This window comes from Triturus cristatus, chromosome 6 (genome assembly GCF_964204655.1).
Source record: "Triturus cristatus chromosome 6, aTriCri1.1, whole genome shotgun sequence".
Classification (NCBI taxonomy): Eukaryota; Metazoa; Chordata; class Amphibia; order Caudata; family Salamandridae; genus Triturus; species Triturus cristatus.
The window spans coordinates 209,955,877-209,972,536 of NC_140589.1; the positions used below are offsets into that span (position 1 = coordinate 209,955,877).

The following is a 16,660-nucleotide window of genomic DNA, read 5'->3' on the forward strand; positions in this document are numbered from 1 at the left end:
CTTACCACTGTCAAACAGTGCTGAGGTGCAGGTGCGCTCTCCTAATAACCTGGCTGCCACAGGCCCCTGCTACTGCGGAGTGGCCATTGAACACACACGCACCAGTAGTCAGGAGCAGGCTGGGACATAGTGCTACTGTATCTTTGCTGTCCCACCTTTTTGTCCCATAGACAGACATGTAGAAGCTCCTGGAACCTTCCAACCCAGGGAGGAGTTATGCTTTGCCGCCCTTCAGGAGGGTCACCTGACCTAGGGGTATAAGAGGAAAGGAGGGAAACCTGACTAGTTAGTTGGGGCACCACTGGACCTGGGGGAACCTCTGCCGGAGTATAGGCGGTTGGGCCTAAGGGGGAACCTACACTACTGAGACTGACTGAGCTTAGGCCCTGCTGTACCCAAGATAGCTGAGGGGCTCTGCCAGCCTGCTGACCTTGCCTAGTGAGGGGGAAACCCAGGAGACCAACTCCAGTGTGCTGCAGGGAACCATCCCGCCTTTTACGCCTGCCAACTCAACCCCCTTCCTTTCCCCCAAAATACTGCAACCAAAGAAACTGCAACTAAAGAACCACCACCACCACCTGCGCTAGGACTGAAGCACGGAGGACCCTGTGAGCGCTGCTGCTACTGGGGGATCTCCAGGTAAAGCGCTGTGCCAACCAAGCGCTAGTCTGAGAAGCCCCTGCTGCCAGCGCTGGACTGAGAAGCTTTGCTGCCTCCTGCTGAGGCTGGGCCCTTTGCCTAAAGCGCTGTGTCCATCCTGTGCTATAGTGCCCGCATCTGTCCCCCATCTGGTGTACTGTGGCTCTGCCCTGCCATGGCGCTGTGACTTCCCAGCGCTGCCTGCCCCAATCACCGCCGCAGCCCAGGTACCTGCGATCTAGCGCTGTGTCGGTAGCGCGCTATCTGCCAAAAATCACCGCCGCTGCCCAGCGTGGCAGGAGAAGAAGTGAGCTGAGGCCGCCAGAGGAGAAGAGCGTGCAGTCCCTTGCACCGCCGCGGCCCCGAAGCCTGGGGAGGGCCGCCGTGGTATTGACGAAGGACGCGCTGGGCCTAGGCCTCGCGAGCACCCGTGGCTACGCGACCGGGGCGCCGGCCGCGCCCCCCTCCAAGTCGCGCACCCATTGGCTGCCACAGTCACGCCCACTGACAGGCGCCACCTGATTGGTTGCCGCGCCCGGTCCCCAGGACGCCACGACCCCATTGGATCCTGGGCTGCTAGGAGGCCTGAGGTCCGGGGCGGGTCACGAACATCGCCGGAGGGGCTCCGCTGCCAGTGGGAGCCCCTTGATTGATTCCGTGCCTTTGCGGACTCCATCCCCGAAAGGGAATTTCACCCCCCCCACCAGGTGAGAGCCCCGCGAGAGAAGAGCAGCGGGCTGCCTGGGGAGGGGGTGCCTACCCAGGACTCGGCTGGTGAGTGAGAGACAGCTGAGGGCCGGACACCTGCAAACCCACGCTGGAGGGAGGGGGGAACTGCTCCTCCTAGGGGAATCTGCCCCGCATTGCCAATTTACCGGGGCATAAATTGAATAATGCTCTGCCTAGGTGGGGCCTCTAGTGAGGAAGGTACTACCTGGAGTAGGAACACTGCCTAAGAATTGTACCCTGAATTAACCCTTGCATAGGGACTGTTCTGTTTAGAGTTCCCCTGCATAGGGAATGTTGTGCATGTTACTTATATGATACCCAGGCCTAAGAAATGTTACTTGAATAATCCACATGCATAGGAAATGTTTTAATGTTGTACTCAGATCCACAAAATGTTGCATTCGATGACCATGCCTATGGGAAATGTTGCCTATGTTGTCCCTGAATATCAGAATTATTATCTTTATTGAAGTGATGCCTAAGAGATGTTGCCCACATTAGCCTAGTACTCAGAAGTGTTACCTGCCTGAACTAAAAGTAGATAAAGAGTCTTGTTTCATAAAACAACCTGGTGTGGTGTCCTTCTATTGCATGCGAATTACTGTCTCAGTGTGAGTGTGTGCTGCACCACTTGTGAGTGTGTGCTGCACCACTGCTTTACACATTGCCTTCGGGTGCCTTCCTGCCTCGTGCCAAGCTACCGTGTCGGAATTGGTGACCCCAGTTCTAACAATGTAGTACTGTTTCGATATGTTGATTCCTCTAATATAGATCTTAAAGATTGCCCAGACCCTGCCTTCGCTAGGTTCTCATTAAATATTGGTCTCAAAATAGCTGTTAACAGTTGTCGCAGTTCAGCTTTGAAAGCTACGTCCATCAGTGCTTTTTTAGATGGGAAGCCCCATGTTCCACTTGTGTATTCCAGTAGGGGTACAGCCACCATTATTAATCCTGAGGCATGGGGCATGATCAGACAGTATGTAGGGACAAATGTATCTACCATAGGTGGCGTAGTCATCAGTGTTTGGGTGCCTAAGGTGCTAGACTTCTACTAATCTGTGATCTTGGATAAGTTTGCAAGTGTTTTATATGCTGCAGATTATTTCTGTCTGACCCTAGTGGTCAATTTGTCCAGAGCTGGGTTTAGAATCAAGTAAAAAGATCCTCCTCATATCAGTGTGCGGACTTGCTAAGCATCAAGGTAACATGGTTCCTCTGTGTTATGGCTGTACGTATTCAAAAGTATCACACAGGTATTGACCAGTTTGCCTTGTTAAATGAATTAGGTAGTATTGTCAACTTTGGATGATTTAATGTGCGAAAACTGAACAATTTGTATATTAATATTGCTATTCCTCTAGCGTAGGTGCTAAATGAGGAAGCATTTGTGCGTATCAAATTCTCTCACAATTTTATTTTCTGATCCCGTGGAGAGGGAAGTCTCCTGTAGCACTGCTATCTGTATTTTGCATCTGTTTAAGCTTGTCACAACTTGTCTAGCTTTCCTAGCATCATTTAACCCTTTGATGTTTCAGGTCACAATATATATCACTTAGTACCTGTGTTCTCTTCATTCACTCAATGGATTTTATATTCCCAATATCAGCTCCATGTTCCCCCGGGGATGAGAACATGGATTTAGAGGTGCCAGTCTACTCAGCACTAACAGATCTTCCTAATGGGATACAAATCTCCTCAACTAAATAAAATTAAATTTAACAGTATAGTTTGGACTGCTTATCCCCCGTGTTCTCCTAACTAGGTGTTAGAAATGGGATCTCTGGTTGGCTAAGGCTTGCGCCAACGCCAGGCAGAGACAACCACTCTAAGTCAGGGCTGGGGAGTTACACGCCAAAGATAACCCCTGCTCACCCCCTTGGTAGCTTGGCACGAGCAGTCAGGCTTATCCCGGAGGCAATGTGTAAAGCGTTTGCGCGCGCACACAGCAACAACACCCTAGGCCCACCACAAAAGAAACTCCACACAAGGTTATATATAAATAATAGCCTTTGTATTATAATAAACACATTAGATGATAATCACATAATTTACACTGTGCCAACTGGCACTGGGCAGAATTTTACAGGGGACTATTTACATTAAACAGGGCCACATGGACCACTGTCAGAATTAGCACAAATCACCAATTGTAAATGTAGAACATATACCAACTGTAACACAAATTATAACTGTAGAGCGCAACCACTACTGGCGCAATAATGACCTCAGCATTATCACAATAGAATCAGGTATAAAACCTATCCTGTATACATCACAGGGGCATAAACACATTATGCAATCTCTCACAAGTCTAACGCATTAGACCCTACCTCCTAAGTATACTTACACTGGGGGTGTACATCACACAGGTAAGTATAATCTCCCTAACATAAACCTAAACAGGTAAAACAACCTCCTATGCAGAAATCATATCTAGAGGCATAAAACACAGGGTGCGCAAAACATACTACACACGGTACATTTCCTAACACCCAAAGCATTAGTATATAAATCACAATAGCACCTAAATCACATTAGGGTCCAGGTTGCACCAGAACCTAAACGTAGCAGCTGCCCACTACTTGCTGGGAAGCTGGGGACAAGAACAGTGCCTAAACGCTGCAGCTGGCACTAAGTGCTGCGCAGCTGTGGAAGGCCAAAGTAGGGGCGAAGGAGTGCGTCCCACTCCTGAATTCACAAAAAGCAAGTCCCTAGGAAGAAAGACCTAAGCGGTGCAGCTGCCCACTACTTGCTGGGCAGGTGTGATTTCTCAAATGTGGCCTGGGCTTTCAGTAGCCCTGAAAACAAAGGTACCAAACGTTGGAGCCACTTAGGCTCGAAGAATAAACCTGTCGTTGGAGCAGCCCCCCTCGCAAGCGGGGCCGCCCAGGCACCGACAATGCGCCTCGATAGGGTTCCAGGCACGGGGACCAGCACGGGCCCCTCTGGGGCTCTTCAAATAAACATGTCACCTGTTGGAGCCACATTGGGCTCTTAAATTAATAATGGCCCCACTGTTGGAGCGGCCCGCTGCCAGCCGGGGCCGCTCTGCCTCTGTCTCACATAGGACCACAATACCCCCGAGCCGTCACCCCCACGGAGCCCTACTCACCGGCTCTGGTCGGGGAGGCTCTCTCTCGGCGTGTGCTCCTCTTTGTCCCGGTCCCCCTTCTGGGACCAGGAGTTCCCCGCGGAGCCTGGAGGCTCCGTCACTTCCTTGTTCACCCGCCGTGGGGGCAGGCACCGGCACTGTGCCTTGAGCCCCCTCCGCCTTCAATCGGCACTTGGTGGAGCCTGCGGGGCTCTCCCTAAGCCATGGGAGCCCCGCACAGGCAGGCGCCATCTTCCTCCTTCCGGGCAGCTTCTTTTCGGCGGGCGGGGCTTCCGGACTCCAGTGAGGCCCCGCCCAGGTCACAGGCAATCTCTGCCTGACCTCCGGAGCGGCCGTGGCGGTGATTTTACAAGGTGGAGAATGCGGGGTGGGCACCCGCAAAGGCTCACAAAGAATGCGGGGTGGGCACCCGCAATCAGAGAACAACGAAAATGGCAATGAGGGGTAGGCTCCCTCCCAATTAAAAGTATAAAGCGGGGTGGGCACCCGCTTCGGCTGACATCACGGGGGAATCACTACGATGGGGATTCCCTCTACACAGACGGCAGCGCATCGCTGCGGAGCTCGAGCGCTCCTCTGGTTCCAAATAAAGTGATATAGCGCTCCCAGGGCGCTAGAAGCAAGAAGAAGCAATACAGCGCTCACCAGGCGCTAGGAGCACAGCACAAAGTCCTTGATAGATCAAGGAAACAGCAAAAAGGTCCCAAAAGTCCATCAGGTATCCCGGGGCTGGGCAGGGCCCAGGGAGGCAAGCCTTCCCCTGGGCCCCAGCAGCAGCACGCCCCTGGCAGATTAGAGTCCAAGAACAAGAACATTTTCATGGGGTCACAGCCCCTCTTTTATACACAAAATCCTTTACCTCCAAAGGTGCAGGGAAGGGGCGAACCAGATGCAACTGGTTCCTGAGCACTTTGTTTTGCTCAGCCCCTCTCCCTATTCACAGGACAGGCCAGGGACATCAGACGCATCAGACGCACCACAGGGGGTGGAGCCAGCATTGTGGAGGGAAAGCCCAGCCCTATTCAGGTCCCAGGTGTACTCCTCCCTGCCATCAACATGCAGATATCTCCAATCACCACCGGGCAGATCCATCCTGACTTCTGGAGCCAGGCACACCAGCCAATCACAAGCCAGACAGTTACTGCACATTTATTACACAGATATGCCAGTTTCTAGAAGTGGCACTTCTACACTAGACACAGTAACGCCGCACACATCATTGCGCAGCATTCAATCTCACGAGTTTGCACATACCAAACTCGACCCTGCACTCCTCTCACATCAGGACTTAACACGGTCACTCAGATCCCCCATGCATTCCTATGGGAGGGCTGGTCAGTCTCACTAAAACATACACAGAGCGCACGCACTTTCCACTGAAACACAGTGTAAAAGCGCCTAGAGGCCTAAAACCACTACTACAACATAGGAAAAAGGCTAGGATAAATGCAAAAAGTTTTAGGGGTGAACTTGCCAGAAGGGCCAAGTCCAATACTAGGGAAATAGAATACCTTTTCTGAATCAACTCTAGTGGACTAACTCAACTAGTTGTGCCCAGCATGTTGGAGCATTGCAGGCCCCATAGCCTCTCACAGTAACAGACACATACCTACTAATGACCCTAGAATTGTGATGTGTAATATAGAAGAGGCTACTGCTGCAATTACTAAAAAAAACAGTAATTACCATCATTTTGGAAGGCTGCCCCCTCAGATCAACCCAAAGTCAGGCCGCGCCTGGGCAGTACGAGTAAAGGACAGAACACCATTATTGTATCATGTGTGATGTAGTCAGTTGCTCTTCAGTTGATTACTTTAGAGGGAGAAGCCTAACTTTGCCCATCGTTATTCTGTTTCCGGGTCTGGGGGTCTGCTCCAGTCTTGTCCAGCTTCTTCATGGTGTAACATAGTGCATCCATGGTGTCTGTGAATACCCATGGTTTAGCTATTGATCAGGATTTTCAATATGTTTCACATAGCACTGCGGACTGGTGGACTGTGCCTCCTGAAACCCGTCCTTTCCTCTCTTTCCAGCTAGATGAGTGGGATACGGACGGAATACTTCACAGGAAAAGGACTGCGTATTTGGGACCCTGTTCCTTTAACTGGGAGAGTTCCCTTGAGGCCATCGTCCAGAGCTGCAACATCATCCCAGACAGGCCTATCAGAGTAGGCGGAATCCCTGAAGCAGAAGAAGGACCCTGAAGATGCCTAGGAAGAGAGCGCGAGGAGTCTTTGGAGTGCCGCTGTGAGATGCCGGAGGAGAGACAACCTCTACGGACCTCAACCCTGGAAAGAGAAATAGGAGCAGGAGAGCCCGGAGGCCAACATTCCAGGCCAATGTTCCAGCCCAGCGCAGCTCCCAGCCACGCTCCTGGAGGAGCAAGGCTTAAACAGATACGGGAACGTGTTTCGGGGTGGGTAGGGAGGAAGGTGAGCTCTACCCGGTTCCCTGCACTGACCCTCATGTCCAGAGAAGTTCTTCATAGCACCGGTGGTCCCTCACTCCCCCTCCCTATATTTGTTAGTCCGAATACCGGCCCTCACGTCTCCTATACTTTCTCTTCTCTTCCTGAGCCACCCGAGGTGCAGATACGAGAGACAAAGACAAAAAGGGAAGAAGACGAGAACCGAACCCTGTGAACAGAACAGGACGGTATAGTAAGGATTATCCCTTGTTAATTAACTCTGGCTTCCCGCAAGAAGCGACTATATTCAATAAAGCTTAATCTAAACTGACCTGGTGTGCCACGTGATCCTTGCCTCCCGCTACACTTGGTAACGCAAGTTTTCATGCTCTCTTGTTAGGCACAGGATTGCATCATGAGCACAGTAATTTAGGAACCTAGCTAGCTGCTATTGGTCTAACACGGGCATGAGGTAGGGGTCTTGAGGTGAGAGAGCAGTATACCCTCTTCACTGTGAACATATCAGAGAAGCTAAATCTGCTTAGGAGTTCAGCTAAAGTCTCAGGTCTGTTCATAGCTATGGGTTCCCCTACTCCCACTATTCTGACATCTAGACCGTGCTTCTAAATGGCATTATTTGGAAAAATCATGTCCAGGAGTTTCTCTAGAGTTCATGGGGGTTGGGAGGGATTAGTGGTATTATTAGCTTGACCAACTCACTGGAATGAGCTTGGGTGAGCTTGGTGAGAAAGGCTCACCAGCAGCCCCCTGCCGGGCCTGAGAGAGCATTTCGTAGACCAAACTTTTTTCTCCGCCTCAAGTGGTGTCTGTTGAGGCCGTCTTGATCCAAACAGGTCAGGGGTCCGCCACCTTCTCTTTTGTCGATGCAGTCACTGGTGGATAGTTTTATTGGGTCTAAAAAGATGGATTAATTAGGATTTTGTTGGTGGGAACCAAGCTACGCTCTCAGGTACCCATTTTATATGGTGGTCGACCACAACTTCCATTTGGCTTTTTAGAGTTTAGGGTTGTTTAACTATAACTAATATTTAGCGGTCTTTTGAATTTCTAGGGATTGTATTATGTACAGCTGTTACCTGGTGTTGGACTAGGCTCTTTTTGTAGGGTCATTCCAGAACTATTTGCCTTCCTCCGGTATTTTTTCTAACCTGTTATTTGTGGATTTAGGACTTAGGGCACTTTATCACTGCTGTTCAATGCTAAAGTGCATGTGCTCTCTATGGTAAACTTGGTAAGATTGGTCTACACCTGTTTGGCGTATTTAATGTACCTATCAGTCCCTTGTAAAGTGGTATCTCATATACCCAGGGCCAGTAAATGAAATGCTACTGGTGGGCTTGCGGCGCTGCTTGCTCCACCCACCTAAGTAGCCTTTCAAACCTGTCTCAGGCCTCTGCCATTGCGCGCAGTTTACTGCCGCTGTGACGTGGCACATAAAGTGGTTGCCACGTCTGTGACTCCCCTTTTACTACATATCAGTCACCCCTACGGTAGTCCATAGCTAGCCCTATGGGCAGGGTGCGGTGTAGGTAAAAGTTAGGACATGTGCCTTACCTGTGTGGCATGTCCTGGTAGTGACAAACAGCCTATTTGGTTTCTCACTGTTGTGAGGCTGCCCTCTCATAAGAATGCATTGGGGATTCCCTGGATATGTGTTTCAGTGGTAATTCCTGATCTGAGAGGGGTAGCATGATCAAGTTTGGTATGTTTGGAATAGTGGTGATAAATGCTGCATTGTGGTGTTCGCAGATTTATTATCACAATTTTAGAAATGCCACTTTTAGAAGCAAGCATTTGTGTGTGCTATGTGTCTTTGTTCCTGCCTTTTGTGTATTGACTGTCTGGCCTTTGAGCGAAAGGAACTGTGGAGGTGCAGTGGCTTCAGAGGGTCTGGGTGAGTCAGCGCTAGGCTGAATTGGCCTGATCTGCATTTGGAGTGTTGGGAGGAGTAGACCTGAACCTGAATAGGGCTATGCCTACCTTCAACAATGATGGCTCCGCCCCCCTGTGGTGTGTCTGGGGCCTGGGCCAACACTGACAATGGAGGTTGTGGTGAACTTGAAAAGATGTGTGTAAGTGCCCCCCAGAACCGGTTTGGACTGGGCACAGGGCCCTGTGCCAGGGTTAAGAACAAAGGCACATGGTGATATAAATATTGGGTCTGTGACCCCTTGTCTGTGGACTCACTGAACCGGCGCCCGGAGGAACTGCCACAAAAGACTTCCCCCTCTGCTTGAGGGCCCTGTGAGCTGGCCTGCCTGGGCCCAGCTCTGCCCTGTGTGCTGACCTGCCTTGTGGGACTCTGGGGGACTTAGCACCGAGCTGAGCACTGTGCTTTATACATTGCCCTGGACCTGGGCTAGGAGCGCTGCAGGATTCCTCTGTGTTGAGCCCCTGGCCTGGGCTTGTGTTGCAGCAGCACGTGGTGAGAGCTTTGAATTTTATTGCCGGAGCCCGAGGAAGGGGGCTCTTATCTGGAGTACGGCAGGCGCTGTTGCACCATGGCAGAGAAGCAACAGAACAGGAAGCCAGGTGGCTGTTGCGTGGCTGCGGGCGGGGTCCTGACAGCTAGAGGAAGCCGAGCCTCGCGGATGCGCTTCAGCTGTGGGCTGCCAGAGTGCGGCAGCGTGAGGAGCAACCCAGGTAGCCTACTGAGCGGGTTTGCACTAGGAGGGCTGCTCTACATACCCTCAGCAGAGTGGGGCGAATTTTTGGCTGTCCAGCCGGAAGTCACAGCAGCCACCGGAAGTCAGGCAGAAGAACCCAGCCGCATGGCTGAGCCTGGTTGTGGGCAGGGCGAAGCAGGACCTCGCTCCAGACTGCGAGACGAAGGAGATGGACGAAAGGAGGATGGAGACCGCGGCCTGTGTCTACCCGGTCCGGATCAGAGCACCGCCATTGGCAGTCTCCCCCAAGGCGTACAGAAGCCCTGGCCAGCGGTTGCAGCGGATGGCTGCAACCTAACTCGTTCAGCCCACAACAAATGGTGATTGGGGCTGAGCTTCTTTGTAGTAAGCCCCGGGACGGTGTGCTCGTGGGGCTAGTCCTTGGGGTTAAGGGAGGTCCCTGGCCAACTTGGGCAGAGCGAGTGCCTCCCCTACCCGTGGCAATCACTCGCTTGGGGGCACAAGAGAGCAGGACAGGTGGCAACCCTTGACGGAGGTCCCGTTCCTGCAATTACTGCACAGCTCACAGGGTAAGCGCTGTGGCTGCAGAGTGGAGTAGAGGTGCCCATACTTCGGTGCCTGTGAGTTTACCCAATGTGCATGTGTCGCGCCCTGACGTAAGGGTATATTGTCAGTGAGGATCTCACGTAACTAATATTGCATTGTCTGGGCTGCACCCTAGGTACCGTAATGGTGACCTGCAGATGCCTAAGGAGGGAATGATGTGATTATAACATGTACACACTAATAATGTTTGCTATGTGCCCTGCTGATGATGTCTATGCATAATTATTTTTATACTGTTGTGGTAATGAGTGCACCCTATGGGCAATTACGTTTATGCCTGAGAGGTACTCATGAGATGTGTACTGTGGCCAGTGTTTACTATGGTGCACTGTTGCTGATCATGTTTTGCCTAATATAATGTGTTAAGTGCAATGGCCAACCTAACTGTAATGTTATGACAGTGGCCCGATTGGCCCTGTGGTGTATATAATCCCTGTAAAGTCATGCCAAGTGCCAGGTTGCACAGGGTATATACGTGATCATGTTCTAATGTGTTTTATGGATAATACAAAAGCTATTTTTACATAACCTTGTGTGGAGTTTCTTTTGTGGTGTGCCTAGTGTGTCACTGCTGTGAGTGTATTAGTCAAATGCTTTACACATTGCCTCTGGGATAAGCCTGACTGCTGTCAAGCTACCAAGGGGGTGAGCAGGGGTTCTCTTCAGCGTGTAACTCCCTTTCCCCCAGTAGAGTGGTGGTTTCTGCCTGGCTTAGGCGCTAGCCCCAGCCAACCAGAAATCCCATTTCTAACACCTGGCAAGCACACAGCCCCAGGGTGTGGGTACTGGCAGGTCTGTCCCCATCGTGCCTTTGACGATTTTTTGTGCTATTTTTATGTTTTTTTACAATGTTGTTTTAGGAGGGTTGTGGCTAAAAGCCACTTGGACACAGTTTGTTTGCTAACAGAATTGTTAATATTTTCCTCCATCTTCACTGTCCCAACTCTTGGGTACTGTTTTCCGCTCCAAACATTCTTCTTGCGCTCCATGCAGTATACTACGAAGAGTTTGAGGTTCATATTGGTTTTCTCCTCTCCTTCCTGCTGCTCCACATCAAGAACACTTGGCAGAGCTTCAGCCTCCTCTTCTTTAGTGTGTGGTCGCTTGAATACCGCCATGTGGACTTCAGGCGCCTCCTCATACTTGATGTGCCAAAGAGGTAGTGTTCCCTGGCCCCTGCTGAGTTTTAGTCACATAATTTGCAGATGACTCTCATTACATTTAGCTTTTTCTCCCAAGGTGGGTGTAAGAATAATTACCAAATCAGAGGATTTTGCGTGTTTTTCCACAATTCACTCTACCCGTAGTTGAGAACAATACCTTCTAGAGATCATAATGTTCCACTAAAACTCCTTAGTAGGTGCCTTAGCCATTGTTTAGCAGACAGGCTCGGTATGTGATATGCACAGGGGTCCAGTTCATCACAAAATGGTGGATGTGCCTCTTTTTATTATGGGACAACCACTTTTTGATGTGGTATGTGTTCAGTTTACTTGAGATCTCATCTAAGCTAGTAATACAGACTCTGCAGCTTACAGATAGATCGTAGACACATCGCCTTTTAAAAAAGAAAAAGGGGGAAAATCACTTTGTCCTGCCTTAGCCGCCTCAAAACTGACTCTGAAGGCAGTCCACTTCTAAGTAGACATTATGAAGATAAATGTAGTTTTAATTTTTTCAACAACACCCACCCAAGTATGTTGATATTCTTCAGACTATTTTTCAAAGTTGCAGACTTGATACACGAAAAATGGTGTCCGTGATATCAGAAAGGGGACTCAACATTTTTTGGATCCCATTTCTATAGGTAGCGGTCTCAATACCAAGACTGTGGGCTATGCATCATGAATGCGGTACGAGGGACAGAGGGTTTCGCCCGTTGAGGTTTGTGCACTCGGTCAGAAGCATTTTTTTTTTACATTTTACTTGGGGGTTGAGGGGGTTCTCACCCTCCCCACACTTAGGCCTGGGGATAAAGTTGTGCCCATCCTGCCCCTTATGTGGCCTCTTAACAAGGAAACACTTATATTGGCAGGCGCAACACATTTTACAGCCACAGTCAATCTGACCCTTCAGGTCAGTTTTGGGCCTGAAAAGCTGAAATAGACTATTAAATGCTCCCTTCTTCAATCAGGGGTCTTTATTAATTTCAATTTGGGTCCACAAATAGTCCGCAACCCTGGTTCACAGTCAGTCTGCGGATTAAAGTTGCCAAGATATACAAAAGTGTGTAAACCTTTTCAAACTCACTGAAAACTTTTGTGTAATGCAAATATCTCAAAAACTACTTAACTTATTTACATAAAACCGTGAAAAATACATCTGAGTAAAGTTCTTCTTTTATGCCATGTTTGGTGTTAATCTGTTCAATGGTTTTTGCTGTAGCTGTGAACACAATTGATTATAAGAATTTAAACACACCTTTTTCACCCACCTCTCAACTTTTACCCCCTCAACGGAACTGTAAAAATTGTTCTGCATGCTAGACCATAGCTGCATACAATGTTAAGTTTCAGATCTGGTGCAGATCCATCCTTTAGGTCACAAGTTATATGCAAATAAAAAAAGAATATTTTCAATGGAAAGTGTGGCTGAAACATAACTACCCGGTGATGACCGCAACTATCTAATATATGTTCCAGTAGTCCTAGGCCTTTGATGAGGTACACTAATCAATGCATAATTAAGAGAACAAGAAAAAAACTACCTGTAGTTAAGGTAACCTACAGAAAAATATATAATTGAAATAGTGGATAAGTCCAGCAGATTCTTCTCCATTGAAAGGAAGAAAAAGAGACAAACTGATTAAAAAAAGGGAATTATTGTGTAACTTAAAATGTTAAAAACCTTCCAAGTCCAAATCCCAATGAGTACACTATAGAAAACAAGATAGGCTGAATGCTGTACTTGTAGTTCGGAGGTACTATGGAAATTAACATGTGATACTTATCCTGCACAAGCAACAAACTTGGTATCTTGGAAGAGGCCATTTGTGCCAGTGGAAGATCCACAGAAGCAGATGGATCCAGTGCATAGATGTATTTCGTGTACACATGAGGAAAGCATTGCTAAGTGCATGACTGCCACAATTCGTGAAGTGCCCCTGCCAAAGTACACAAATCGTACACCTCCCCCAGTTGCAGCAGGCATGGCTCGTGGGTGGCGGGGTGGGTTGCGTGGTGTGCCGGGGGGAGAGAGAGATTATATTAGCTTACTTTGCCGCTGGGTCCTGAATCTCTGCTCCTGCTCTCCTTGTGGATCTCGAGGAACAGAAAGCAGGCCCCACTGACCAATCACAATGCTGCAATGCAGCGTTGTGATTGGTAAGCACCCAGACTCCCCTGACCAATCAAAATGCTGGAGTGCAGCACTGTGATTGGACTGAGTGTCTTGGTTGGACACTCAGCCAGGGAATGGGGGCCTGGGCATGTTCTCCACACAGGTTGTAACGCAGCCTGCATGGAGAACTGGCAAAGTGCGCATGACTGTTGTGGGAGAGATGGCCAAACAGTCATGTGCACTTAGGAGTGGGCAAACCACTCCTCCCCTGCTCCGAGAGAAGAGCAGCCCTGCCCACCCACCTGTCTGTGTCAAGAATTCCTGTCATGCGTGGGGAGGAAAACGGTAACCAGCGACAACGGACTACATCTCCCAGGATGCTTAGCGGTTGAGAGGTTATGAAAACAGGAGAGCTGTTACAGAACTCAAGGAAAACACGCCCTTATGTAAACAGGAGAGCTGTTACATAACTCAAGGAAACACGCCCTTATGTAAACAGGAGAGCTGTTACATAACTCAAGGAAACACGCCCTTATGTAAACAGGAGAGCTGTTACATAACTCAAGGAAAACACGCCCTATAAAGGGAGGAACCGGGAGGTACAACGCTGTCGGATATTGTGTTTACACCGACGTACCTGCTTCGTGAAGAGCAGTGTTCCGGAGTGGTGCTCCAGTAAGGCAAGAACGGAGGTAGGTCGAGTCGTTACTCCCTGGGCCGTGTCTTGCCCCATCGTCACCTGTGAAGGACCCGGAAGCTCTACCGGTCAACCATTGAGCTTCGCTTTTTGACTCGGCTGAGTCAAAGCGCAGTGGCGCTTTTGCTGGTTGGAGTCGTAACTCCCAGCCCGACCAGAGATACAGGGACTGCCAGCTGTCACGCACACCAGGAGGTGTTTGCCGCGTTACAGACTCGGAAGTCCACAGGATCGATCGAGCGGCTGCTCTCGGTTCAGTCTTCGTACTATTTGATTGGGGTATCGGTGACGCATCACCAGGAGGTGACTCCGCGTCCCGGTGCAGTCTGAGGAAGAGGTTGAGCGGCTGCTCCCTTCAGGTAGAGACCCCGGCTGGGTGTTTCCCTGACTCCTCGATTCTCCCCAACACTCTTCGTGCCCCTCACAGCCTACCGATTGGCATTGTCGGCCATTTCATTTCTGCCCTCTGTTGGCATACGCCGGGACCGGCGTATATGCAGAGGACGGTTAGGACCATCCGTGCGGTGGGCTGGTAACGTACATAGCCTGGAGGATTCCAGTGACTATAACTTTTGTTTATTCTTTGTGTTATTTGTGCCTTCATTAAAATAACTTACCCTTCACAAGTGGTTGCGTCCTCATTATCGTGTCTGTTAAACGATCCTGAGACGTTCAGGGCGTTACAGTCTGCAAAGCAGCATGAAGCATAAAACGATAATAACTCCAAGTTATTATCATTTTATGTTTCTTCTTCGCACTCTTTAAAAGCAGTGGGGCGTCGTCGCTTATCCGCCATAGCGGAGGAGCCACCACTGGATGCTGCCTAGTTCAATGCTATGAGCATGATTTGATTCTCTGATGCATAGCCACGCGGACAACACACAGCAACATTGCCTGCACATTCTACCCAGGCCTTTAATTCAATGCCTGATGGTCAGTTCAAAGAAAGTAGGACTATTAGCACAAATGGACAGTGGGTTGACTAAGACCTATCAATGTACACTTTAAACTGGGCGAAAATAGATGCACACCACGAGCATGCCTATTGCACTCACAACAGGCCCAGTCTATGTTACTGGGCATGTGTTGCAGGAGCAGGCAAATGTATCTTGCTCTAGGCGTACTATACCACCAGGCACCCAACATGTAGATAGGCCCAAGGTTTCTTAAATTAGGTACTCGCAAACCAGAATAGAATACACTGTAGATTAAATATTAAAAAAAACACGAATGGTCCTGCTGCCAATTGTAACCGTTGCAGGAATGTTAAAGCTACACTGATGACTAGCTTTAATCCATATTCATACGACCCTTCGGTGCATTTGAACAGCCCAAATGTATTTGGTAAATTTAAATAGCAAAGTCAAATTATTCATGTAATACTTCAAAGATCTTACACCATTAAAATACAATTAAAATATTAGCTTACCTAGAAATCTGTCAGAAAGGTTTTGCAAGATTGTCCAGCCCATGTCTGCTACAGCTAGAATTGGTTGAATTCTATCGTTGTGCTTGTAGTGGAATCGGTCTGGAAAGTCCTCTTTTTTGTAAACCGTCATATGGGGATGGACTTTGGCCAAGGCTTTGTACACTTCCTCCAGTTTACCTTTGACAACGTAAACGTTAAGAAACACAATGGTTTAAAAACAGGTCAAGGTGAATGGAGAACGCAATAAATATAGCGCCACTTAAGAAAAACATTCATAATGAGGATGCATGGCAATTACGATTTAACAAAGATTTAAGAATTAAGATAACAATGTTACAATACGGCAGATGCAACTTTAACACATGAATTAGCATTACAGTTATGAAACGCTCACTCTCTGATGTTCTTGGCATCCACAGTGGCAGTCACCATTATGTAGTTATAGTTAGTTCAGAGTTACCATAAGAAGGGTGTTATTTATGTGGCTAATAACTTTGGCGGCGTTTGACGAATCTGCACTAAAACAATCATCCACCTCAGCTCGTTCACTGTCAACTGGGGGCCGATAAAAAGGGGGTAGGTGTTCCTAAAAGTGTGAATCCCCATCTTAATTCCCACAGGAAACTTTGATCTCCAAAACGGAAAAAATGGCTGAAAGGAGTATACTTAATCTGGCAATAAGCTAGAACTTTACTCAGAAAGCATGCTTTTTGTGATGTGGGTAATCCGTTTAGCCGTTTTTAAGAAATCAGCGACTAAAGAGGGGGTTGGGTTGGTCTTAAGGGACTTAAAATGTTAAGTATGCCTGGACCACTGGAGCTCAGATATGCTCTGTAGGGCCAATTTAAAGGGCACTAGTCAAGCCTGCTTGGCTGGCAACGTGTCCATAAAATGAATAAGAAAATATAAGGGAGCAGGGTGAGCATACCCTGAACACAGGGCTTCATTTCAGCTGGTGGTTGCCAGTGGGGGCCACCGGCACTCATTATTGGGGGCTGGCACATATATTTCCTCTTCCGGCAATTTGTGAGAAAAACAGACAAAAACGTATACAGAGAAGAGGAAAAGAAAAAGGGCAAAATCTTCACAAAGTGAGAAAGCAGGAATTTAGACA

General features: G+C 48.9%; 1 protein-coding gene across 1 annotated transcript in view; it reads right to left on the bottom strand.

The window, feature by feature from the left end:
* Positions 1-16,660, bottom strand: part of ENPP5 (ectonucleotide pyrophosphatase/phosphodiesterase family member 5) — a 250,896-nt gene that overhangs the window by 56,954 nt on the left and 177,282 nt on the right. Inside the window, exon 4 of the mRNA XM_085610543.1 lies at positions 15,547-15,723. Coding sequence (XP_085466669.1) covers positions 15,547-15,723 — 177 coding nt within the window. The remainder of the gene's footprint in view (positions 1-15,546; positions 15,724-16,660) is intronic.